Genomic DNA, 26,417 nt, shown 5'->3' with positions numbered 1-26,417 from the left:
GCTCACCCCTGGCAGTTTGAATGTGCCCCTCTGCCCTGCCTCCCAGCTTTTCCTCAGAGGATGACTGAAGTTAGGGATCAGTGCCCAGACTCCCCACTGCACTGCTTTCAGAGTGTGAATGTCTCCCTTTGTGTGTCAGTGACCTGAACTAGACAGTGCACTCGAGGTGCTGCCTGGCAGTTTCAGGGACAGTGCACTCCAGGTGCTGCCTGGCAGTTTCAGGGACAGTGCACTCCAGGTGCTGCCTGGCAGTTTCAGGGACAGTGCACTCCAGGTGCTGCCTGGCAGTTTCAGGGACAGTGCACTCCAGGTGCTGCCTGGCAGTTTCAGGGACAGTGCACTCCAGGTGCTGCCTGGCAGTTTCAGGGACAGTGCACTCCAGGTGCTGCCTGGCAGTTTCAGGGATAGTGCACTCCAGGTGCTGCCTGGCAGTTTCAGGGACAGTGCACTCCAGGTGCTGCCTGGCAGTTTCAGGGACAGTGCACTCGAGGTGCTGCCTGGCAGTTTCAAGGATAGTGCACTCCAGGTGCTGCCTGGCAGTTTCAGGGACAGTGCACTCGAGGTGCTGCCTGGCAGTTTCAGGGACAGTGCACTCCAGGTGCTGCCTGGCAGTTTCAAGGACAGTGCACTCGAGGTGCTGCCTGGCAGTTTCAGGGACAGTGCACTCCAGGTGCTGCCTGGCAGTTTCAGGGATAGTGCACTCGAGGTGCTGCCTGGCAGTTTCAGGGACAGTGCACTCCAGGTGCTGCCTGGCAGTTTCAGGGATAGTGCACTCGAGGTGCTGCCTGGCAGTTTCAGGGACAGTGCACTCCAGGTGCTGCCTGGCAGTTTCAGGGATAGTGCACTCCAGGTGCTGCCTGGCCAAAGTACTGCAGTTTCAGGGAGCTTCCACGCAAGTTTAGGATGCTCTTAAGTGCCATTCTATCATGAGAACATCTCTACTGAACTAATACTATACCCACCCACCATCTACTTACATGTAATTCAATCAGGGATCATTGGGCAGCAATGGATTCCCTGCCAAGTCGCTCTCTGCTCCACCCCCAGGAACTGCTGGGGCTAATTGCTGTATTCGCAGTGCCATCCAGGCACAGTCCTGGATTTCCTGGCTGAGAATCCAGTACATCACCTGCCCTTCAACTTTTGAACTCAAGATGGCTTCATGTTGGCACCAGCAGAGTGGCCACTACTGAGATAGTGACAGTCACGCACCTCTAGCCAATGGCATTCTGGCTGTATCTGAGACAGCGACTGGGAATGGGTACTTTACCCAGCGGGGGGGGTCGGGGGTGGGAAGAAGAGAGGTGCCTACACAGGTACTAAAATGTTCCTATCTACTCATGTCTTAAGATGCTTCTATTTGTGTTATTTGCTAAAATGTGCACTTGAAGGGGAGCTCCAAGTTTGGAGATCAAATCAGTTGACTTGTAGAAGTTTCCACCAATCTCCATTAGTCAACCCAGCCCTCTAGTAGATGGCCAACCTTCTACAAGCAACCAGAACCAGTATGAAACCATCCTCACCATCTCAGACAGACCACAAACTGTCTCCAAACACAGGTTCAAACTGAATTATTGGGACTGACAAGTCACAACAGACAGTGCGAACCAGTCTGCAGGTTGATGTTGCCCAACCAGTAGAAGTTACTGTGCAACGGCTTCACATGGTCCTGGGGAACAGACCCAGTGAGATGGTTGCATTTCTTACTTCTCCTGGGAAACCAACCTATTCAGTTAACTAACGAGCTGCTAAACGAAGGTGCCACGACAGGGGCGGCACTTCCAGATCCAACACCCAATGACCAGGAAATAACTGGCACAATTTAGCACAGTTGCAGCGGGTAGTCTAGAGACTCGACATGACTCCACTTTTAAATACCAAAAGGGACACTTGGCACAACTGTCAGTGCACATCCAAAACTAGAAATAGGCAATTGGACTGTTCAAACACCCTAAGCTTGGGGAGAAACACCAGCGGTAGGGACTGCCAGTAACCATGCAGCCAACAGATCACTTGCAAGTTAGAGACTCCCAAGTGTCTCTGAAGGGCCTGCACAATCTTCACATAATCTATGGAAAGGTTTTTTTTTAAGGAACATTCCTACTTTAAAACCTATTTCATGACGAATAACCCAGCATTGTAATAACACAGTATCTGCTGCATAATCTGGAGAAACCCTCAAATTAAACACAGAAATGCTGAAACTTCCCAATGACTAAATGCAGCTGACAGTATTAACATACCCCACAAGTGCAACAGGTTTCAAACTGGCACAGGTCCCACATTGCAGGGACGTGTAATTTAACCTCAATGACCATCCTTCACCAGATTGAGAGAAACCGTTGTTGGCGAGCACTCACATTCTTGGATAGCCAGCAGCTATAGAGCTGGATCTCTGCCCCCTCCCAATCACCGAGCTCCATTCCCAGCCAGACCACTCACACCGGAGCTCCCCCGCGCTATGAGTTGGCTGGTCTCAGATGGGTCAGATACCCCAACATCCGTCACAAGTAAACTTCCATGAGCTGTCCCCCCCCCCCCGCCCCCCTTTATTGTTGGGTACGTTGAACTCCAGCACAGAATACAGTATTGTTTGGTACTTGTGGTAACAGCTATTCTGAATAGTTTTCGCCCACAGGCTTGCCCCAACCATAGCGTAGCAATGGACTTTAACTAGCTATACACATAGCAACACTATGGGAAGCATCTCTCCTTGACTACATACATTGGAGTCACACAGGGATACAGCCAAGTTAAATTAAAGCAAAACAACAGCCTAGTGTAACACCAAGTTATACAGACCAGAAGGTCTTGCTTGCGATTCAGTCTATGCTCAGTTGGCTGCTGCTCTGTCAGGCAGGGGACAACACAACCCGGCTGAAAGGTTCACATTGGGCGAGGTCAAATAGCCCACTGAATGTTCAGGCTCACACGCCAAGAATGGCAACGTTAGCAAGGCACAAGGGCAGCTACGCCCACGGAACTGGACCCCTCCAGCAAGTCAGCACACCAGGGAAGGACAGAATGGGGGGAAATACAGAAAGATCAGCCAGCAACTGTTCAAAGTTTGCAGGTGATACGAAACTGGGAAATGTAGTAAACAGTGAGGATAGTAGCAGACTTCAGGAGGGCACAGACAGACTGGTGAAATGGGCAGACACACGGGAGAGGAAATTTAACACAAGTGTGAAGTGATGCATGATGGGGAGAATGAGGAGAGGCAATATAAACTAAACGGTACAATTTTAAAGGGGGTGCAGGAAGACACACTTTGGGGTGTATATGCACAAATCTTAGAAGGCTGTTACTAAAGCACATTGGCTTTATTAATAGAGGCAGAGTGTGCAAAAAACAAGGACATTATCAGTAAAAGAGATGACAAAGCTGTTCTAAAAACTCAACTGGTGAACGACAGTAGTGTCCTGCACATACCCAGCCTAGCCTATATGTGACTCATTAATGCGGCTGACTCTGATCCGCTCTCTGAAGTTATAACTTCGTTATATTAATCAGATTTGGCAACCAGGGATGGGCAATAAATACCAGCCTTGCCACGCAGGGAATGAATTAACAAAACATACTGCTTCAGCAAAATATCTCCATTCCTAATTCACTGCTCATAACCACAAGTACCAAACAAGCCTAGATGCAGCTCATGGGAAACCGCGTAGACTAAAAGTTCAAATTCCCACTCCAGAAATACCACGCACATTCACAATAACCACAATTTAAATGCAATGCCCACTGGGCAATCTGCCAACCAGCCATTCCTGGCTCTCGGCAACATTGGGTTGCTTTGTGGTTGTAAAATGGTTGCCATCGGTTGCAGGAGTCTGCCACTATGCCAACAGTCACCTCATTACAGTCCGCTGCATACAAACCATTCCACATTAAGAAATGGAACTTTGTAAAGCTGGGTTGAAGATGGAGTCCTCTTGCAGCCATCCTTGACCGTTGCAGGTCTCAAGGTCAGCAGCACAAAGTGTGAACCAGTCCATTGGATGGATAACATGATTAACCACAAGTGGCTACTGCTTGCGTTGGCCACCGCTCGCACCCTAGCGATAAAGGAATATCTTCTTCCGTTCCGACGACAGCAGGGATCACCTCTGAAGATACTAAAACTACATCTCTCTTCAGAATATATCTAAAAACCAGGACTTTGACAAACTTTAGCTGCTTCGCCCCGAACCCGCCGGTCTTCTGGAGATTGCAGATAACGGGACACTGTGCTAGGGCACTAAACTAGAATATTCTTCACGATCACGAACGCAATCTTCCGGACAATGCAACTAGTTGCTGACTGAATACTGTGGGAGGGGTGGCGTTGGGACTCTCACAACCCTGAGCCGGACCATCTTTCAGGAAACGCAACTATCAGCGAGTGGAATGTGCGGATCTTTATCAGGAGAAATGAGCTAACGCGATGGCCTCAACTGTCTACGCCCGAAACCGTTGATCTTCCGGAAAACGCAACTAACTTCTCTAGAACGTTGTGGGAAGCCTGGTGTTACCATAACTCTGCCGATCGTTTCCCAATATAACTGTGCTAACTTATTAACATAGACTCGAATACGAACGAGTCTGCCACAAGGACACGCTTACGATCTCTCCTACCATGAACATTTCTAGAGGTGGATGGATAAAGGTTGCCACAACCTGTGGCTCTTTAGTCTAAACTGCACTATCTACAGCTAGCTGGTGAAAACCAAATCTTGCAAAGGGTATAACTGTGTGGTGATGAGCTTCAGGGAGGAGCAGCGCGCCGTTCCATTCCATTCCAGACTGGGGGCTTGCTTGACTCTTAGGAATACAAGCACCCTTGATGGTGGCTCATCAAAAACTTGTGGGTAGTGGTAAGAAAGATGAATAATTACATCCTGCATGAACTTGCGGCAGACGGGACGGATCTCCTTGCTTAGGGTGGCGCTGAACATCATAACCTGCTTTTCATGAGGAGTCAGACGGAAAATATCCTGGACATCTCTGCGCATGTCTGCAAACAAATCAAAACAAAAATGTCAGTGCCTGTTACGGGCTGATCCGATACCCGAGGGCAATGCCAGTGATTGATCAGTCAGTCCGACTATTAATGGAATCTGCAGGAACAGACCAGGGGCTGGGATTCCTTGCACTTTACATTACACTCGGTCTCTTCATCCAAGTCATTAATATAGGTTGTAAATAGCCGAGGCCAAAGTACTAATCCTTGCAGCATTCCACTAGTTACACCCTGCCAATGACCCGTTTATCCCGACTCTTGTTTTCTGTCCATTAACCATTCCCCCGTATCTGCCTTGCAAATTACACCCTCAAAAAACGCCAATAAATTTGTCAAACACGATTTCCCTTTCATAAAACCATGCTGACTCTGCCTAATCATATTGCGATTTTCCAAGTGCCCTGTTACCATGTCCTTAATAATAATTTTCCCAACGACTGATGTCAGGCTAACTTGCCTGTAGTTCCGTTTTCTCTCTCCCCTCCTTTCTTGAACAGCGGGGTTACATTTGCTACCTTCCAATCCACAGGGACCGTTCTAGAATCTAGGGAATTTTGCAAGACCAAAACCAATGTATCCACTATCTCTGCAGCGACCTCTTTCAAAACCCTAGGATGTAGGCCATCAGGATTTGCCAGCTTTTAGTCCCATTAGTTTGTCGAGTACTTTTTTGTTACTACTGTAATATTAATTACTTAAGTTCCTCACTCTCATTCCACTGTGAAGAGAGAATTTTTTATTTTTTTTTAACGTCTCTGCCATTTCCTTATTCCGTTATAATTTCTCCTGTCTCTGCCTCTAAGAGACCCATGTTGACTTTCACTAATCTCTTCCTTTTTACGTACTCGTAAAAACTCTTGCAATCTGTTTCTATATTTCTTGCTCGTTTACTCTCATTTTATTTTCTCCCTCTATCAATTTCTTGCTCATCCTTTGCTGATTTTTAAAACCCTCCTAAATCAGGCTTACTACACTTCAGCAGCTTTAAAAGTGGATCAATCCCCAGGTCCGGATTAAATGTATCCCAGGCTGTTAAGCGAAGCAAAAGAGGAAATTAGAGAGGCCCTGACCATCCTTTTTCAATCTTCTCTGGCTTCAGGTGTGGTGCCGGAGGACTGGAGGACTGCTAATGTGGTACCCTTGTTTAAAAAGGGAGAAAAGGATAGACCGATAATTACAGGCCAGTCAGCCTAACCTCGGTGGTGGGAAAATTATTGGAAAGAATTCTGAAGGACAGGATAAATCTTCATTTAGAAAGACACGGATTAATCAAGGATAGTCAGCACGGATTTGTTAAGGGAAGGTCGTGTCTGACAAACTTGATTGAATTTTTTGAGGTGGTAACAAGGAGGGTAGATGAGGGTAGTGCGTTTGATGTAGTGTATATGGACTTTAGCAAGGCTTTTGATAAGGTTCCACATGGCAGACTGGTCACGAAGTTAAAAGTCCATGGGGTCCAGAGCAAAGTGTCAAGTTGGATTCAAAACTCTCGGAGACAGGAAGCAGAGGGTAATGGTTGATGGGTGTTTTTGAGACTGGAAGGCTGTTTCCAGTGGCGTTCCGCAGGGCTCAGTACTCCCTTGCTTTTTGTAGTATATATCAATGATCTAGACCTGAATATAGGGGGTATGATTGAAAAGTTTGCAGATGATACTAAAATCGGCTGTGTGGTTGATACTGAAGAAGGAAGCTGTAGACTGCAGGAAGATATCAATAAATTGGTCAGGTGGGCAGAACAGTGGCAAATGGAATTCAATCCAGAGAAGTGTGAGGTAATGCATTTGGGGAGGGCTAACAAGGAAAGGGAATACACATTAAATGGTAGGACACCGAGTAGTGTAGAGGAACAAAGAGACGTTGGAGTGCATGTCCACAGATCCCTGAAGGTAGCAGGCCCGGTAGATAAGGTGGTTAAGAAGGCATACGGAATGCTTGCCTTTATTAGCCGTGGCATAGAATACAAGAGCGGGGGGGGGGGGGGGGGGTTATGCTTCAACTGTATAAAAGGCTAGTTAGGCTTCCGCTAGAGTACTGCGTGCAGTTCTGGTCACATTACAGGAAAGATGTGATTGCACTAGAGAGGGTACAGAGGAGATTTACTGGGAGTAGAGAATCTTAGCTATGAGGAAAGACTGGATAGGCTGGGTCTGTTTTCCTTGGAACATAGGAGGCTGAGGGGAGACCTTATTGAGCTGTATAAAATTATGAGGGGCCTAGATAAAGTGGATAGAAAGGACCTATTTCCCTTAGCAGAAGGGTCAAAAACCAGGAGGCACAGATTTAAAGTAATTGGTGGAAGGTTTAGAGGGGATTTGAGGGGAAATTTCTTCACCCAGAGGGTTGTGGGGGGTCTGGAACTCACTGCCTGAAAGGAGTGGTAGAGGCAGGAACCCTAAGCATATTTAAAAAGTACTTGGATGTGCCCTTGGGATGCTGTAACCTGCAGGGCTACGGACCAAGAGCTGGGAAGTGGGATTAGGCTGGGTAGCTCTTTGTTGGCCGGCGGGGACACGATGGGCCGAAATGGCCTCCTTCTGTGCTGTAACTTTCTATGATTCTACTGTCGCTAATAAGATTCTAGTAACTTCTGCACAGCAGACGTTAAACTAATAGGCCTATAATTCCCTGCCTTATCTCTCTTAAATAATGGAGTAACAATGGCAATTTTACAATCCAAGGGCACAATTCTTGAATTGAAACTGTTTTGAAAGATCATGACTGGAACATCTACAATTTCCTCACCTACTCAATACCCTGGGGTGGAAACCATCAGGTCCTGGAGATTTGTCTAGCTTTAGTCTCATTATTTTCTCCATTACTTTTTTTTTTAAATACTTCTATTAAATCTAGTAAGTTCCTCCCCTTGATTTATTTTTACTTTTCCTCATTTCTCTGGTACTTTATCCTCTTCCTCTACTGTGAAGACCGATAAAGTATTGCGTAAGTCTGCCATTTCCTGATTTTCAATTAGAGTATCACCCGTGTCTGTCTTTAAGGGACCCAAATTACTCAGCCACCCGCTTTCTCTTAATATACTTGCAAAAAGCTTTAGTGTTGTCCTGGCTATCCCTCGTAAGATTCTCATATTCCCTTTTTTCTTTTGCAGCTTTTACTACTTTCTCTGTATCCCTTTGCTGTTGTTTATATCTCTCCCAGTCCATGTGATCGCCGCTATTCTTAGTTGCTTAAGCCCTTTCTTTTGTTGACCAAGGTTGTTTAAATGACAGAAGCGGAGCTCTTGCCTTGTAGGGGATGTACTGGTCTTGCATTCTGCCAAATACTTTTTTGAACACCTCCCACTGTTCATCTGAAGACTCGCCCCCCCACCCCAGGACATTCTACCCAGGTGGATCTAGCTGCAGCCAGTGTGATGTGGAGGCTGCCATGGATCGTTTACCCTGCTCTCCAGTATCTTCTGCAAACGGTTATTCTTCATTTGCGCCCCAGACCGTAGGCTGTTCCACCATAGGGTAGGGGCAAGGGGGAATGAAAGAAGTGACTGGACAGTGACGAGGGGCAGGAACCTGCCTGATTTTCCGCCTTCGCAGCCCAGGATGCTGAAACCAATTGTAGCTGCAGAAAAATGGTGATTAACTCAGCCTAGTCCAAGAATCAAAGCAGGCGCCTTCCTGATTCGAATGACATAACAAGACTGCAGAGCTATAGTTCTTCATTCTGCCCTTTGACAGATGTGATAAGCAACCATAGACATTAAATAGCAGAGCCTGGTTTTGAATGAGAACTTTCAGAAAGGTTGGGCCTGACAGATGAGAAAAATGCTAGTTAATAAAATGCTTTAACCACAAAAAACAAATTGAGAAGCGCTCACTAACCGAGCTGCTCCAGCATCTTGTCACACTCATCCAAAACAAAGTGTTTGACGTATTTCAGATTGAGCGACTTGTTCCGCGTGAGGGCCAGGATTCGCCCCGGGGTCCCCACTACAATATGAGGACAATTCTTCTTCAGGATATCTTCGTCTTTTTTGATTGACAACCCTCCGAAGAATACAGCTGCCTGGTTAAAACAAAAAATGAGATTACAATTAGAGGGAAATCTGTAAAAGCACAGAACTTGGGGGCGAGGGCACGAGTCAGGTGAATTGCAGTGAGGACGTTAAAAATGGGAATTTGGTGAACGTGGGAATTGGCTGCTATGTAACTTAAACCAAGGAGCAACAGTAAATATTTTTTAAAAATCAGTAAATAATTAGATCTAAGGGATAAAATTAATATTTAGAGGATACCAATATTAAATAAAAATCTGGTATAAATACATAATAGGAGTTATGGGGATACTAAACTCAGCCATAACAGAAGGATGGGGCCGACTAGAGACCAAAAAGGAGATCCTCTGTGAGGCAGAGGTACTAACTGAGTACTCTGCATCTGTCACTAAAGAGGATGCTGTCAATGGCACAGTAAAGGAGGAGGTAGTAGAGAAATTGGATAGGATAAAAATAGATGTACTTAAAAGGCTGGCAGTCCTGTGTGGGAACTTACCTTGATGTTTGGCATGTACTTGGAGAACCTCTCATATTCTTTGCTGATTTGGAAAGCCAGCTCTCTTGTATGGCACATGACAAGAACAGACACCTGTTTTGGAGCCAAACAAGAGAAAATTGGGGGAACAAAATGAAACGTGCAGCCACTCTGAACAAGGTTCGAAAAACAATACATCTACTGGCTGATATCTGGTGTGCTAATGAGCTCAAAACAAACTATAGACTTCTCCCAATACAGATGCACACAGTTAGTGTAACATGAAACACTCTGGTGCGCCTGAATATTTGTATTTTGATGATCCATCCAGTTTTATAAAAATAATTTAAGCTTCTGCAATAAAAAACACAGAATTTTTGTCGAACAAGATTCCGACGGTCACAGAGGATCTGTCATCTCAAAATAGACTTCCAAATGTAGAAAATCTTTTCTTCAAAACTATCTGAAATATAGATTAGCAAGAGTGCACACCTGAAATGTTAACTTTTCAGTTCTCTCTGCAATTGCTGAGTATCTCTGGCATTTGTTTGTCTCAAACCCTAAAGTTGTTTGCCAACTTTGTAAGTGTGCACAACTTCAAATGCTAGTTCCTCTCCTGTGGGCGCCAGCTCCTCACCAGCCTATTGTTCACACAGCAAAGGGAACAGGCATCACAGCTGAGCAATGTTGCTCCTCCCAGAGATCCCCACACACCCATTCAGCAGGAACCACTAGAAGTAGGAACGCCAGCTGAATGTTTACCTCACTAGCACAGTGGACTTGAAGTTGGAACCTTCATTATCTTCCACAATGAAAGGGGCTGATCCTGCAGAATAATCGAGAAATCTCAACTTTTGGTCTTGCATTTAGCAATAGCCTGGGCACAAAGCCAGAGAGAAACAGCGTACAAATACACGGAACCCTGTGCCTGCGGGGTTGATTGATGTCAGACAGGAGCAGATAACATTGACAGGCTGATGCAAGGAGTGGCATTTCTGGAATAGATCCAGTGGATCGCTGGGATAGGTGGCATTGGGATCAGAGCCAATGAAGCTCCCACTGCATTCAGGAAATATTTGCTAGGTCAGTTTCAATTTCCATCTAAACAAACCAACAATCACCAGATCAGGATTCCCAGCATCTGCAGTATTTTGTGTTCAGTGAGATATCAGCTTGTTAAAGTACATGTTGAATACACTATTCAGGTGGTTAGCAGTTCTAACCCGGCAGTCTCCTCTGACAAATTACCTGTCCGTCAACGGCCTCCAACTGCTGCAGAGTAGCAAGGACAAACACAGCGGTCTTTCCCATTCCAGACTTAGCCTGACAGAGGATGTCCATCCCGAGAATGGCCTGAGGAATGCACTCGTGTTGAACTGCAGAGAGGGAGTAGATGCACCAGTTATTGTGCCGCACTACACATATTTGGGGCTGTATCGAGTTCACCATGTCATTCTATGGAGCTCTGGCCAATGTGCAATAAAACACTGGAAAACAAAGCTCATACAACCCCACTTGTGCCACCATCACTTACACTTGCAAATTCCTGTCTGCAATGTACAGCACAGAAACAGGCCACTTGGCTCAAAGGCTCCGTGCCGGTGTTCACACTCCACACAAGCCTCCTCCCACCCCATCCGCATAAACTTTAGATTCCTTTCTCCCTCATGTGTGTAATTAGCTTCCCCTTAAACACATCTATGCTGTTCACTTCAACCACTCCTTGTGGAAACAAGTTCTACATTCTAACCACTCTCTGGGCAATGAAGTTTCTCCTGAATTCCCGATTGGATTTATTAGTGACTCTCTTATATTGATGGCCCCTAGCTTTAGACTCACCCACAAGCGGACACATCTTCTCTAACTTTCAAACCCTTTTATAATCTTAATTAAAGACCATTATCGGGTCACCCATCCCTCAGCCTTCTCTTATCTAGAGAATAGAGCCATAGCCTGCTCAATCTTTCCTGAAGGTTAGACCTGCTCAGTTCTGTGCTCATCCTAGTAAATATGGAAAGCAGACTGTGCACAGCACTCCAAGTGTGATGTAACCAAGGTTCTATACAAGTTTAACATAACTTTTCTGCTTTTCAATTCTATCCCTCTAGAAATGAACCCCAGTGCTTCAATTGGATTCAATAGTTAGGGGAGCAGACAGGCGTTTCTGTGGCCAGAGACGTGACTCCACAATGGTATGTTGCCTTCCTGGTTCCAGGGTCAAGGTCACTGAACGGATGCAGGGCATTCTGAGGGGGGAGGGTGAACAGCCAGAGGTTGTAGTCCATATCGGTACCAACGACATAGGTAGAAAGATGGATGAGGTCCTGCAGGCAGAGTTCAGGGAGCTTGGAAAGAGGTTAAAAAGCAGGACCTCAAAGGTAGTAATCTCCGCCAGTGCCACATGCTAGTGAGTACAGAAATAGGAAGATAGAGCAGATGAATGCGTGGCTGGAGAGATGGTGTAGGAGGGAGGGCTTTAGATTCCTGAGGAATTGGAACTGTTTCTGGGGGTGGTGGGACCTCTATAAGCCAGACGGGTTGCACCTCAACGGGAATGGGACCAATATCCTCGCGGGGAGTTTTTGCTAATGCTGTCGGGGAGGGTTTAAACTAGCTTGGCAGGGGGATGGGAGATAAACCTAAGCTGGAAATAGAAAATAGGGGTTCAGGTGAAGGGGTCTTTAGGAAGTCAAAGAGAAAGGTGAAGGCAATAGTGTAGGGCAACGATAACCAGAATGCATCAGGAAGGGGCAGAGCATACAAGCATAAGAGTGCACCAGAAAATAGAGTAAGGAAAAATGATGATAAAATTAAAGGCAGCATTCGTAACAAGATAGATGAGTTGACGGCACAAATAGAAATAAATGGGTATTACAGAGACGTGGTTGCAAGGTGACCAAGGCTGGGAACTGAATATTCAGGGGTATTTGACATTTCGGAAGGATAGGCAGAAAGGAAAAGGAGGTGGGGTAGCTCTGTTAATAATGGATGAGATCACTGCAGTGGTGAGGAATGATATTGGCTCAGATTCTCAAGATGTAGGATCAGTTTGGGTGGAGATATGAAATAGTAAGGGTAAGAAGTCACTGGTGGGAGTAGTATATAGGCCCCCTAACAGTAGCTATACTGTAGGACAGAGTATAAATCAAGAAATAACAGGGGCTTCTAAGAAATGTACTGCAATAGCTGGGGTCCAAGGACCGACCCCTGCGGTACCCCACTAGTCACTGCCTGCCACTCGGAAAACGACCCGTTTATTCCAACTCTTTGCTTTCTGTCTGCCAACCAGTTCTCTATCCAAGTCAATACCTTGCCCCCAATCCCATGTACCTTAACTTTACACGCTAATCTCTTATGCGGGACCTTATCGAAAGCCTTCTGAAAATCCAAATACACCACATCCACTGGTTCTCCCTTATCTATTCTACCAGTTACATCCTCAAAAAATTCCAGTAGATTAGTCAAGCACGATTTACCTTTTGTAAATCCAGGTTGACTTTGTCCGATCCTGTCACTTTTCCAAGTGCTCTGCTATTACATCTTTTATAATGGACTCTAGCATTTTCCCCAGTACCGATGTCAGGCTTACCGGTCTATAATTCCCCGTTTTCTCTCTACCACCTTTTTTGAACAGTGGGGAAACATTGCCCCACATATCATAGTCACATTCTCCCTTCCCCCCCCCCCCCCCTTCACCCTGGAACGGTATATCACATGAACCGTGAGTGCACAAGAACATTCTTGATCACTGAAGTGTGTGCACATAGGACTCTTGTACTTCAACTTTAACATATAACTTATAACTCATTTGTACTTTGCACATTGCATTTTAACCTATACTTATATTTATATATAAACATATACTAGCTGGAGTGCCCGGCGGTGCCGAGGGGTTTTTGAGGGCATGTTATGAAAAAAGTAGAATATATATATATATATATAAAAATGAGTTTGTCTGTCTGTGTGGGAAAGAGAGGGAAAGAGAGACTGGGGGGGAAGAGGGGCCCAGGGATTGAGAGAGAGACAGGGGAGAGAGAGAGACTGGGGGGGGGGGGGGGGAAAGAGAGACTGGGGGGAGAAGAGAGAAAGAGTGTGTCTGGGGGGGGGGGGGGAGAAGAGAGATACTGTGGGGGGGGGGGGGGGGAAGAGAGAGAGACACTGCAGTTGAAGGGCGGCCGCCATTTTGTGAGGTCGGCGGGAAGTTCCCTCACCCTCTCTCTCTCCCCCTGCCCCTCTCTCCGACTCACCCCGGTTCCAGAACGGAGCATATCAGACACCGGGAGTCCGGGGTTCCTCATGGTTAACGCGGCGGGCCTTTGGACCCGGTTGGCCAGGCAGCAGTGGAACGCCTTTCGCTCCGGACTCCTGTGTCCGATATCGGTCGGGGCCGGCTCGTGTGAAAGCCCTGGTTTTCCCGGTCCCGCACTCATGGCAAGAGAGAGAGGGAAGGAGAAAGAGAGAGAGAGGGAAGAGGAGAGAGAGACATTTTTTAAGCTTCAGGCCTGGCCGGTCTGTAGGGGGGGGGGGGGGGGGGGGAAAAGAGAGAGAATTTTTTTAAGCTTCAGGCCCGGCCGGTCTGTAATGGCCGCCACTCACCTCAGTAGCGGCAGTTTGAAGGATTAGGCCCTGCCCACAAACGTGTAAGAATTCGCAATAATTTACAGTTCTGAAGATTCATTTTTTGATTAAAGAATCCCTGGGCGTCACTTGCGGGAGACCTCGCTGTTGAGGAGTCATGATGGGGAAGCGCGGGCGCCTGGTCATAGGGACGCGTTCCCCGGGGGTGGGTGGTGATGGCCCGGGAATGATTGTATAGAGGAGGGGGAGACCCAAGAGTCGCGTGGGTGCGGTCGGGGGAGGGAGGAACTCACCCGGGGGCCCACGGGCAAAGAGGATAAGTGTGGCTGGAAAGGATGAGTGGGTGGCCGGATCAGTGTGGGGCCAGGGAGAGCCGCCACACAGGCACCCATCATTTTCTGCAGCCAGTCAAGGGAAGACGGGAGGGGGAGGGATTGGGAGTCATGAGATCCCATACTCCCCGGTCTCGGTCTGTGCCAAAGTAATTTTAAACATGAGGGTTACCCCGCCTCCACAAAAGGACAAGGGAACGGCTGGGGGCTGGCGGAGCAGACTGGTCTGTAAATCCATTCTGCCTGTTTTAAAGTTTATGATCAAAGGTGGGTGGAAGGTACATTTACTGCCTGAGTGGGAGGAGCAATGCCCACTCGAATTTCACGACCCATCATCGGCACGTGATGATCGGGGTTCGTTTAAGCATGTTGTTTAATGATTTTTTTTATTTTGTGTTGCAGCCCCAAGTTGAGCAGAGGCGTAGGATCCTCTCCGTGCTTGGGACCAGTTTGTGACAACTCCAAGTTGAGCAGAGGCGTAGGACCCTCTCCATGCTTGGGATCATTTTGATTACATTGTGTAACTAAGATTGCAACATTTTGTAATAACTTATGATGTTAAAAAAAAGTGATTGTAAATTTGGTTTACACTGTATAATTTTACAAGCGTGTAGGGGTATGAGACCCCTTGTTGAAAACTGAAGTATCTGTAAGATGCCTACTGTACCATGGTTTTTTTTTCTTGAATTTAAGGGGAATAGACGGGACGGGGATCAGTGGCAGATAGCTATTAGGTAAATACAGGGGATGGTTGTTTGTGAGGGGTCAGAAATTATTGCTCATTTCTTCAAGAGGATACTACAAGCAAGCTGGAAGTATCCAAGGGCGGACTGTAAGAATTCGCAATAATTTACAGTTCTGAAGATTCATTTTTTTGATTAAAGAATCCCTGGGCGTAGTGCTTTTAAATTTCCAGGGATAAAAAAATGGCTGTCGCACCACATGGCCGAAGACAAAAGGGGCTTGGAATGCAGCTTTCTGTGTCTGGAAGTAAGGTTCAATGAAGACAAAGGACAATGCTTTGTTTACAAAGCAACTGAATGCTATTAGCATTTGTTTGTATATCGAGTGGATACATCTAAACTGCAGAAGAGACTTTTGTACCTTGAATGGGAAACGTTTAACAATTGAATGGGTTTTAAATCACCCAGCACTGGACAATAGGGCTGTTGCATTCTTTTGTTTCAGCCCAGGGAGCTCCGGAAGACACATTAACCCAGTCTAACCACTTTGAGTTAGCCAATCACATCTTTCTCTTGTGTATTGGACCTTTTGGGTGGGGAATTTTGCACACAGCCCTTGCAAGGCAGAACGGCAGGGGCCTCACCAGGTATAAAGATAGGTGCTGAGAAGCTATCTCGCTCTCTTACTGCGCTAGACCACAGGTGAGCAGGGTGTTCTGACTCCTCAACAAGGCAACCTAGCAGGAGTTTGGGGTGGTGATTTAAGGGTATTGCTAAGATTGTTTAAATAACATTGTAGCCATTGTATCCCTCTTTTTCGCCGTCTGCAACCCCGTTATATAGTTTAAATGTAATTACTGTGTTCGTGTGGGATAGTTTATTCTTTGGATTGTAGTTTATTTAGGTAATAAAACTTGATTTTTTTCTCTCATCCAAACCACTTGTTCCGTTTTAATATAATTAATTATAAGTTCCTCCACTCAGAACTAAAGGAGGGGTAGCGATTCGTAACCGCTGTAATAAAATTGGTTTTATTGGAATTGGTCCTGCAAGACCAGGAAAATTACTTTAAACCAGTTTAAAGAAGCCCCCAAACCCTTACAAATGGCGAGCCAGGTAGGAGTGGAGGCAGTTTTTGATTTAATAAGTGGTCTGGATCTAGAGAAAGCATCAGTTATTGTCTCTCTCGTTTTCAGTATGTGGGTAGCCCTGCGAATGTTAGCAGCAGCGTGTAGGCTGACCTATTGGGGTATAGGTGGCTGGGTTAGGAAGGGTGTGAAGAGAGAGCAGGAGGAAAGGTTTAGGGAAGCAAAGGCAGCTTATAAGCTGGCCTGCGCCCTAAGGTTTGAGGAAGCAGATCATGGCCCCTGTAGGGCAGAGATAGAAAGCCTTAACATGGCTTTAAATGCATCAAAGGGGATGATTTGCATGATCAGCCTGAAGGCAGGTCAGCCGGACTTTACTGGCAGCCCAAGTAGAACCATCCCACAGGCAACACCCAGAACGGTGCTGGATTGGGAATTAGAGACCCCAAGACCGCAGCCCACAGCTCCGAGTCTTGAGGAGCTCTGGCAGCGAGGAGGGGTGGACAATGGGGTGGTAGGAAAACACCAGCAGGTCCCGCTAGGCAGGCGGGGACCAGGACCAGTGTACCCCCTCCAACAACGGAGGTACGGTCCGCCCGTGAGGAGTGAGCCTGAGAATAGGAATCCTCAGCCCACAGCATGTTCCGAGTTCACAGGCAAGCACTGTGGCTTGTGTGGGGGGGGGGGGGGGAGGAGCCATTCATATTCAGAGTAAGCTGTTTAAGCCAGGGAACAGGAAAGGAGAGTTCTGGGGCCCCTGTCGAGCAGGTCCAGTAGCAGAAATCCAGGACAAGGGAGGCACACAGGGGATAGTTTTGGCCCCAGGAAAAAGGCAGGTCCAAAATTCCCCAGTTAAAGCCACCTGGGTGAGGGAACATGAGTTTGCTGTCCATGCAAGTTCAAGTTCACAGCCTACAAAAACAGGAACTGTGACTTGTTTCCAGGGAAAAGCAGACAAACCCAGAGAGAGACTTGCACCAGCAGGCTGCCAGGTACATTATACAGTGCGGGCTATTTGGACATGGGGGAGAAGGTTCCCAGCCAGCTGGGGCTGTGACCCAAGCTCAGGGTCCGCCAGCCAAAGTTTCCCCCAGAGAGGCACCCCTCAGAAGGTCTCAGCAGGTGCCCCAGCCTAAGAAAGCATGGTCACCCACTTTACAGTGGAGTAGGGCGGTCTCCCGAGCCAGGGAGAAGCCAGAGAACAGAGGCCCCCACTCAACAGCCATAAGCTGCGAGGGACCAGAGACAGGAGGCAGTCTAGCTTCGCTGCAGCCATCTGTGACAGTGCCAGAGATTAGCCTGGCCGTCCGGAGACAGGCGGCATTTATATTATAGCTATGTGTGTGTATATAGCGTGCTTTTAAGGTGTATTTTAAATTTTAGTTTTCATATAACCAGTTTTAAGTTTAAAGAGTTTAAGTTAACGTGTGCCAAATGTTTGTATTTTGGTCCGAGGTCAAGGGACCCGACCATGTCTCCACCTAAGGCAGCAGGTCAGTGAGACCTGGCTGCATGTCCTTTTAAGTTTTGCAGGAGATTCGAAAATGAAGCAGCCATTTCGCCCAGCCTGAGCTGGGCATCGAATGAAGATATGGAGACAGAATGTTGGGGATCACCTCGCCACTGGACGAATCCAGGAGACCCTGCAGCGAACTTCGGGAAAAAACGGACAGGGTCCGGAGGAACTTGCCTACTCCTCCTACGGGGAGGAGATGGGCCCCAGCTGGGTGGGGCACGGCCCCCAACCCAGCACCATCCTGACCGAAGTTCACTTGCGGGAGACCTCGCTGTTGAGTAGTCATGATGGGGAAGCGCGGGCGCCTGGTCATAGGGACGCGTTCCCCGGGGGTGGGTGGTGATGGCCCGGGAATGATTGTATAGAGGAGGGGGAGACCCAAGGGTCGCGTGGGAGCGGTCGGGGGAGTAAAATTACTTTAAACCAGTTTAAAGAAGCCCCCAAACCCTTACAAACGCCATGAAACGCCCCCCATGACGCACCGATTGGTCAACCATCAGGTCACTGAACTGTAGGATTGGTCAACCATCACGTCACTCAACGCTAATGAGCGGTAGGATTGGTCAACCGCTAATGAGCGGATTTCCCCCCGTTTTTTGTCTGTCCGAACAATTTTTGTCTGACCAAAAAGTAAAGACGTCTAGTAGACTCCCCTAATCATAAGCTTTCATTTGATATAACATATGTGTAGGTACGCTCTATAACTTTTGAGTGATGCCCAGACAGAACTATCTTTTTATTATATAATAGAAAAGATATATTATTATATACTTATATTACCATATACTTATTATCATATTACATTACTATTACTTCCAGTGGTAATAGAGGCTTTTTGCACTATTCATCATATCTTGCAACTTGGACTGTCATTGCTATACTTATTTGCTTATTGTTTCTGTATTTATTCCTGTTTTTACTTTTGCTCTTTATAATTATATATTGTGGGAGTGAGTGGGGAGTAAGCATTCCATTGTACCAGTTACATATGGCAATAAAATTATCTTGAATCTTGAACATTAGCTACCCTCCAATCCATGGGTACTGTTCCAGAGTCTACAGAATTTTGGAAGATGACCAGCAAAGCATCTACTATTTCTAGGGCCACTTCCTTAAGTACCTTAGGATGTAGATTATCAGGCCCTGGGGATTAATCGGCCTTCAATCCCATCAATTTCCCCAACACCATTTCTCTACAAATACTGATTTCTTTCAGTTCCTCCCTCTCATTAGACCCTATGTTCCCCGACATTTCTGGGAGGTTACTTGTGTCCTCCTTTGTGAAGACAGAATCAAAGTACAGGAAACTTTGGTTTATCCGGAGGTTGTATGTCCGGAATACTCGATCTAACGGCAAAAATCAGGAGCCGTTTTCTGTAAGTTTTTTTTGATCTCGTTCTTTTTTCCCCCCCAGTCAGCCACTGCAAGGTCTGTAGCTATAGCAACAGCTTCAGCTACAGACACTTGCAGCTGCAGCCGACTCTTTAGAAGCTGTTGCTAAGCAACAGTGTTTGTTGTCAGATACGGAGATGAAAACCTCCGTATGCTTCAACATTAACTTTGTATGTCCGGCAGTTTTGATAGATCGGCAACACGCCAGTCCCGTCAGTGCCGGATATCACAAAGTTTCCTGTATGTATTTAATTGGTCTGCCATTTCTTTGTTCCCCATTATAAAATCCCCTGATTCTGACTGCAAGGGACCTACCCTTGACTTCACCAATCTTTTTCTCTTCACATATCTATAAATGCTTTTAGTCAGTTATGTTCCCTGCAAGCTTACTCTCATACTCTATTTTCCCCCCCTCTTAATTAATCCCTTTGTCCTCCTTTGCTGAATCCTAAACTGCTCCGTTTACTGCTTTTTCTGGCCAATTTATATGTCCTCTCCTTGGATCTGATGCTATCCCTAATTTCCCTTTTTAGCCACGGTTGAGTCACCTTTTTTGTTTTATTTTTATGCCAAACAGGGATGAATAAATTCTTTCGTTCATCCATGCGATCTTTGAATGTTTGCCATTGCCTATCCACCGTCAACCCTTTGAGTAACATTCCCATCAATCCTACCCAACTCGCACCTCATTCCGTCGTAGTTTCCTTTATTTAAATTCAGGACCCTAGTCTCAGTCAACTACTTCACTCTCCATCTTGATGAAGAATTCGATCATATTATGATCGCTCCGACCCAAGGGGCCTCGCACAAGATTGCTAATTAATCCTTTCTCATTACATAATACCCAGTCTAAGATGGCCTGATCTCTAGTTGGTTCCTTGACATACTGGTCCAGGAAACCATCCCGTATACACTCCAGGAATTCCTCCTCCACAGTATTGTTACTAATTTGGTTAGCCCAATCTATATGTAGATTAAAGTCACCCATGATAGCTGCTGTTCCCTTATTGCACGCGTCTCTAATTTCCCGTTTTAATGCCATCCCCAACCTCCGCATTACTGTTTGGAAGGCTGTATACCACTCCCACTAACGTTTTCTGCCCCTTGGTATTTGTCAGTTCTACCCATACAGATTCCACATCATCAGAGCTAATATCCTTCCTTTCAATTGTGTTAATCCCCTCTTTAGCCAGCAATGCTACCCCACCTCCTTTTCGCCTATCTTTCCTGAATATTGAATACCCCTGGATGTTGGGTTCCCAGCCTTGGTCACCCTGGAGCCATGTTTCCGTAATCCCAATCGTATCATATCCGTTTACCTCTTTGCGCAGCTAATTCATCCACCTTATTACGAATGCTCCTCGCAATAACACACAAAGCCTTCAGGCTTGTTTTTTTAACACTCTTACACCTTTTAGAATGATTATTTACTGTGGCCATGTTTGATTTAAACCCTTGATTTCTCTGCCACCTTTGTTTTTCTCCTTCCTGTCTTTTGCTTCTATCCTTGTTTCCCTTTCCTCTGTCTCCCTGCACAGGTTCCCAACCCCCTGCCATTTTAGTTTAAACCCTCCCCCAGAGCACTAGCAAACACTCCCCCTAGGACATCGGTCCCGGTCCTGCCCAATGGTATCAAATTGAAAGAAAAGGCATACAATGTTGCAAAGATTAATGGTAGGCCAGAGGATTGGGACATTTTTAGAAACCAGCAAAGGATGGCTAAAAAAAAAATAAAGAGGGAGAAGATAAGAGTATGAGAGTAAACTAGCAAATAATATAAAAACAGAGCTTCTACAGGTATATAAAAAGGAAGAGAGTAGCTAATGTCAACGTTGGTCCCTCAGAGGATGAGACTGGGGAATTAATAATGGGAAATAGAGAAATGGCAGACTCTAAACAATTATTTTGAATCAGTCTTCACGGTAGAAGACACAAAAAACACCCAATAATAATAGATAATCAAGGGGCTATAGGGAGGGAGAAACTTAAAACAATCTCTATCACTAGAGAAAAAGTACTAGGCAAACTAATGGGGCTAAAGGCCGACAAGTCTCCTGGACCTGATGGCCTGCATCCTAGGGTCTTAAAAGTGGCTGCAGCGATAGTGGATGCATTGGTTGTAATCTTCCAAAATTCCATGGATTCTGGAGAGGTCCCAGTGGATTGGAAAACCGCAAATATAATGCCACTATTCAAGAAAGGAGGGAGACAGAAAGCAGGAAACTATTGGCCAGTTAGCCTAACATCTGTCATTGGGAAAATGCTGGAATCCATTATTAAGGAGGTAATAGCAGGACATTTAGAAAATCATAATACAATCAAACAGAGTCAACATGGTTTTATGAAAGGGAAATTATGTTTGAAAAATTTGCTAGAGTTCTTTGAGGATGTAACAAGCAGGGTGGATAAAGGGGAACCAGTAGATGTAGTCTATTTGGATTTTCAGAAGGCATTCGATAAGGTGCCACATAAAAGGTTACTGCACAAGATAAGAGCTCACGGGGTTGGGGGTAATATATTAGCATGGATAGAGAATTGGCTAACTAACAGAAAACAGAGAGTTGGGATATATGGGTCATTTTCAGGTTGGCAATCAGTAACTAGTGGGGTGCCACAGGGATCACTGCTGGGGCCTCAACTATTTACAATGTATATTAATGACTTGGATGAAGGGACCGAGTGTACTGTAGCCAAATTTGCTGATGATACAAAGATAGGTGGGTTAGCAAGTTGTGAGGAGGACAGAGTCTGCAAAGGGATATAGATAGGTTAAGTGAGTGGGCAAAAATTTGGCAGATGGAGTATAATGTGGGAAAATGTGAGGTTATCCACTTTAGAAAGAAGAATGAAAAAGCAAATTATTATTTAAATGGAGTGAGGCTACAAAATGCTGCAGTACAAAGGGATCGGGGGCTCCGAGTACATGAAACACAAAAAGTTAGCATGCAGGTACAACAAGCACTTAGGAAGGTTAATGCAACTTTACAGGGCGCTGGTGAGACCGCACCTGGAGTACTGCATAGAGTTTTGGTCTCCATATTTAAGGAAGGATATACTTGCACTGGAGGCAGTACTGAGAAGGTTCACTAGGTTGATTCCTGGGATGAAGGGGTTGACGAAAGGTTGAGCAGGTTGGGCCGATACTCATTGGAGTTTAGAAGAATGAGAGGTGATCGTATTGAAACATATAAGATTCTGAGGGGGATTGACAGGGTGGATGCTGAGAGGATGTTTCCCCTCGTGGGGGTATCTAGAACAAGGGGGCATAGTTTCAGAATAAGGGGGCACCCATTTAAGACGGAGATGAGGAGGAATTTCTTCTCTCAGAGGGTCGTGAATCTGTGGAATTCTCTACCCCAGGGAGCTGTGGAGGCGGAGTCAGTGAATATATTCAAGGCGGAGATTGACAGACATTTGAACTACAAGGGAGTCGAGGGGTGTGGGGAGAGAGCGGGAAAGTGGAGTTGAGGAGTGGATTGGATCAGCCATGATCTTATTGAATGGCGGAGCAGGCTCGAGGGGCCGATTGGCCGACTCCTGCTTATGTTCTCATGCTTTGTTTATTTTTGGCCTTATTAACCTGTTTCGCTACTTTGTGATTTGTGTATCTGTACCCCTAGATCCCTTTGCTCCTCTACCCTATTTAGACTTATTTTCCAAAGAGTATGTGGCCTCATTATTCTTCTGACCAAAATGCATCACCTCACTTATCTATATTGAAATTAATTTGCCAATTGCATGCACATTCTGCAAGGTTCTCAAAGTCTTGTATTTTGTCGCAATCGTCCTCAGTATTAACTATACTCACCAATTTGGTGTCCTGCAAATTTTGAATTTACAAGTGGAGTTGAGGTCAAAGATCAGTGATCTTATTGAATGGCGGAGCAGGCTCGAGAGGCCGTATGGCCGACTCCTAATTCTTATGCTGTTATATTCTTATAAATAACCTGCAGGAATAGAGACTCGTGATCTACACAGGCAGGAAACAGTCGAGGATACTGGTTGAAACATTACCTTCTGAGGGATGCTCGAAGCCGCAGTCCACAATGGCCCGCAGCAGCTCCGGTTTGAGAAGGAAATCTCTGAAGCCAGAGCTGTGAATGGAGACATAGGAACCCTTCACGTCCTTCTTAGTGGGAGCCGCCGCTGGCTCTGCTGCAGTCTGGTTCTCGTCATCCTCTTCATAGTCCAACAGTTCATTCTCAACATCATTCTCTGCCATCTTGTCTGATGGAAACAAACATCAACTGTTACATGGTTCAGAAAATTCAGAAAAGTGATTGTTAGTCATCGCTAGTGAGGTGAGGGGGTGGCAGTGCAGAAATATGGAACATATCTCCTTCAGGTCCCCAGCACTGCCAGGGCAGGTATACAGAGACACTCTGGAGCACAACTGGCTCCCCAGGGGCTCTCCCCCCACTGTCCATCCCCCTGGGGGGGAGGCTCTCCCCCCACTGTCCATCCCCCTGGGGGGGAGGCTCTCCCCCCACTGTCCCTCCCTCTGGGGGGAGGCACCTCTCCCCCCCCCCCACACCGTCTCCCCCCCCCCCACACTGTCCCTCCCCCTGGGGGGGGGGGGGGCGCGCTCCCCCAGTGTCCCTCCCCCTGGGGGGGAGACACTCCTCCCTCCATCCCCCTATCCCGGGGCCCTCATTACTCCCTTCCCACTCCAGCCTGACCTCCTCTTCCCCACCCCCCCGGCTCTGTAATGGCCCTCCGGCGTCACTCTCCCCCCGCCACTATCCCGGCATCTCCTCCACTGGAGCCCCCCCTCCCGGGCTGAAGCCGCCACTCGGTAGCTCCACCGGGGGAGCGCGTTGCCGAGAAGCCTCCGCCTGTAGGCCCCGGATTCCAGGCCGGCACTCAGAGCGCGGCTCCCGCTCCCGCTCCCCCCGGCCCGACCGCCTCTCTCTAAACCCCCCGCTCACCCTGCCCCGGCCCCGATCTCTCCCCCGGCCCCCTCTCCCCGGTCTCTCTCTTTCCCTCACCCGCTGTTGCTGCTCCCGCTCTCTCTGCAAATGGCCGCTCCGCGCGCTCTCCGCGGGTTTGGCTGTTGCCGGATGTCCCGCCCTCTGCCTCACGCTGATTGGTCAGCCCGCCTGCCAGTTTGTCCGTCCGGCTGCTACAGCCGCGCTGATTGGCTGATCCCCGTACTGGTCTACTGAACGTCATGGGCAGCCGGATCATCCGATTGGCTGAGCCGGCTGTCAATCAACCGGGTGAGGCCGCCCCAGAGTCTTCAATAAACTTTATTAACCAGTTCACAGCAAGGCTTCAGCGGTGAGGGCGGCTCTTATCCCCCACCGTCACCCTCAATCCGCCTCCATCCTTCCCCACCATCAATCCGCCTCCATCCTCCCCCACCATCAATCCGCCTCCATCTCCACCTCCCCCACTATCCCCATCATCCCCATCCCTTCCACCTCATCCAACCCATACTCCCCTCACTCAATCCGCCTCCATCCTCCCCCATCCCTCCCACCACACTTCACTCACTCAATCCACCTCCATCCTTTCTCACCACACCCTGTTCTCCATCCCTCCCACCTCACTCAATCCACCTCCATCCTCACCATCCCTCCCACATCATCCAGCTCACTCAATCTGCCTCCATCCCTCCCACCACACTCCACTCACTCAACCTGCCTCCATCCTCCCCCACCGCATTTCCTCCTCCATCCCCATCCTTCCCACCTCATCCACCACCCTCAACTGCCGCCATTCCCGTAGCTCCCCGCCCTACCACACCACGCACTCTGCACCCACCCCCTCTCCCCCCATTCTATTTTATAATTGGTGAGAAGCTAGTGACTGGATGAGCAGAGAGATTTTGGGATCCATGTACAGAAACCACTGACAGCTAGTGGACAGGTACAAAAAATAATTTAAAAGGCTGATAGAATGTTGGCCTATCATCTCAAGAGGGCTGGAATGTAGGCCGTCAACTAGTGGGAAGGATATTTGCAGGGAAATTACAGAGAGGTGCAAGAACTATAGAGTGGTGACAATGGGGGACTTCAATTATCCTAACATAGGCTGGGATAGTAATAGTGCAAAAGGGCAGACAGCGGAAAGAATTTCTGAAGTGTGTTCAAGAGAACTTTCTTGATCGGTATGTTTCCGGCCCAATGAAGGAGGCATTGCTGGATCTGGTTCTGGGGAATGAGGTGGGTCAAGTGGAGCACGTGTCAGTAGGGGCACATTTAGGGAACAGTGATCACAGTATAAAGTTTAGATTAGTATGGAAAAGTGCAAGGAGTTAAAAATTGTAGGAAGGCCAATTTCAGTGGGTTGAGAACGGATCTGGCCTGGGTAAATTGGAATCAAAGATTGGCAGGCAAAACTGTAATTTAAAGAGGAGATGGTTCAGGTACATTCGAGGTTCATTCCCACGAGGGGGAAAGGTAGGGCAACAAAAGCCAGAGTTCCCTGGTTGCCGAAAGAGATAGTAAGATGAAGCAGAAAAAAAGGGGCATTTGACATGTCAGGTTGAGAACCAGGCTGAATATAGAAAGCTCAAGAGGGGAAGTGAAAAAAGAAATGAGGGGCAAATAGAGATTGTGAGAATAGATTGGCAGCTAACATAAAAGGGAATCCAAAAGTCTTCTATAGGCATATAAATAGTAAATGGGTAGTAAGAGGAGGGGTGGGCCCGATTAGGGACCAACAAGGAGACCTACGCATGGAGGCAGAGGGCATAGCTGAGGTACTAAATGAGTACTTTGCATCTGTCTTCACCAAGGAAGAAGATGCAGCCAAAGTCATAGTGAAAGAGGAGGTAGTGGAGATTCTGGATGAGATAAAAATGGATACAGAGGAGGTACTAAAGTAGATAAGTCACTAGGACCAGATGGGATGCACCCTAGGATGCTGAGGGAAGTAAAGGTGTAAATTGCAGAGGTACTGGCCATAATCTTCCAATCCTCCTTGGATACGGGGGTGGTGCCAGAAAACTGGAAAATTGCAAATGTTACACCCTTGTTTAAAAAAGGATGTACGGATAAACCCAGCAACTACAGGCCAGTCAGTTTAATCTCGGTGGTGGGGAAGCTTTTAGAAACGATAATCTGGGACAAAATTAACAGTCACTTGGACAAGTGTGGATTAATTAAGGAAAACCAGCACAGATTTGTTAAAGGCAAATCGTGTTTAACTAACTTGATCGAGTTTTTTGATGAAGTAACAGAGAGGGTTGATGAGGGTAATGCGGTTGACATGGTGTACATGGACTTCCAAAAGCCGTTTGATAACGTGCCACATAATAGACTTGCCAGCAAAGTTGAAGCCCATGGAATAAAAGGGACAGTGGCAGCATGGATACAAAATTGGCTAAATGACAGGAAACAGA

At 47.0% G+C, this 26,417-nt stretch overlaps 1 protein-coding gene across 1 annotated transcript in view; it reads right to left on the bottom strand.

The window, feature by feature from the left end:
• LOC147097537 (spliceosome RNA helicase DDX39B-like) overlaps positions 1–24,162 on the bottom strand; it is a 33,189-nt gene extending 9,027 nt beyond the window's left edge. Inside the window, exons 1-6 of the mRNA XM_085971469.1 lie at positions 24,058–24,162; positions 23,084–23,296; positions 10,732–10,859; positions 9,505–9,597; positions 8,836–9,019; positions 4,878–4,996 (exon numbers count right to left, since the gene is read on the bottom strand). Of these exons, the coding sequence (XP_085827595.1) occupies positions 4,878–4,996; positions 8,836–9,019; positions 9,505–9,597; positions 10,732–10,859; positions 23,084–23,291 (732 nt within the window). The 5' untranslated portion in view covers positions 23,292–23,296; positions 24,058–24,162. The remainder of the gene's footprint in view (positions 1–4,877; positions 4,997–8,835; positions 9,020–9,504; positions 9,598–10,731; positions 10,860–23,083; positions 23,297–24,057) is intronic.
• Between the last annotated feature and the right edge of the window lie 2,255 nt (positions 24,163–26,417).

Source organism: Somniosus microcephalus, chromosome 31 (genome assembly GCF_052327205.1).
Source record: "Somniosus microcephalus isolate GS21.2 chromosome 31, FLI_Smic_1.0, whole genome shotgun sequence".
NCBI lineage: Eukaryota > Metazoa > Chordata > Chondrichthyes > Squaliformes > Somniosidae > Somniosus > Somniosus microcephalus.
This window is presented reverse-complemented; position numbering and strand designations above follow the sequence as displayed.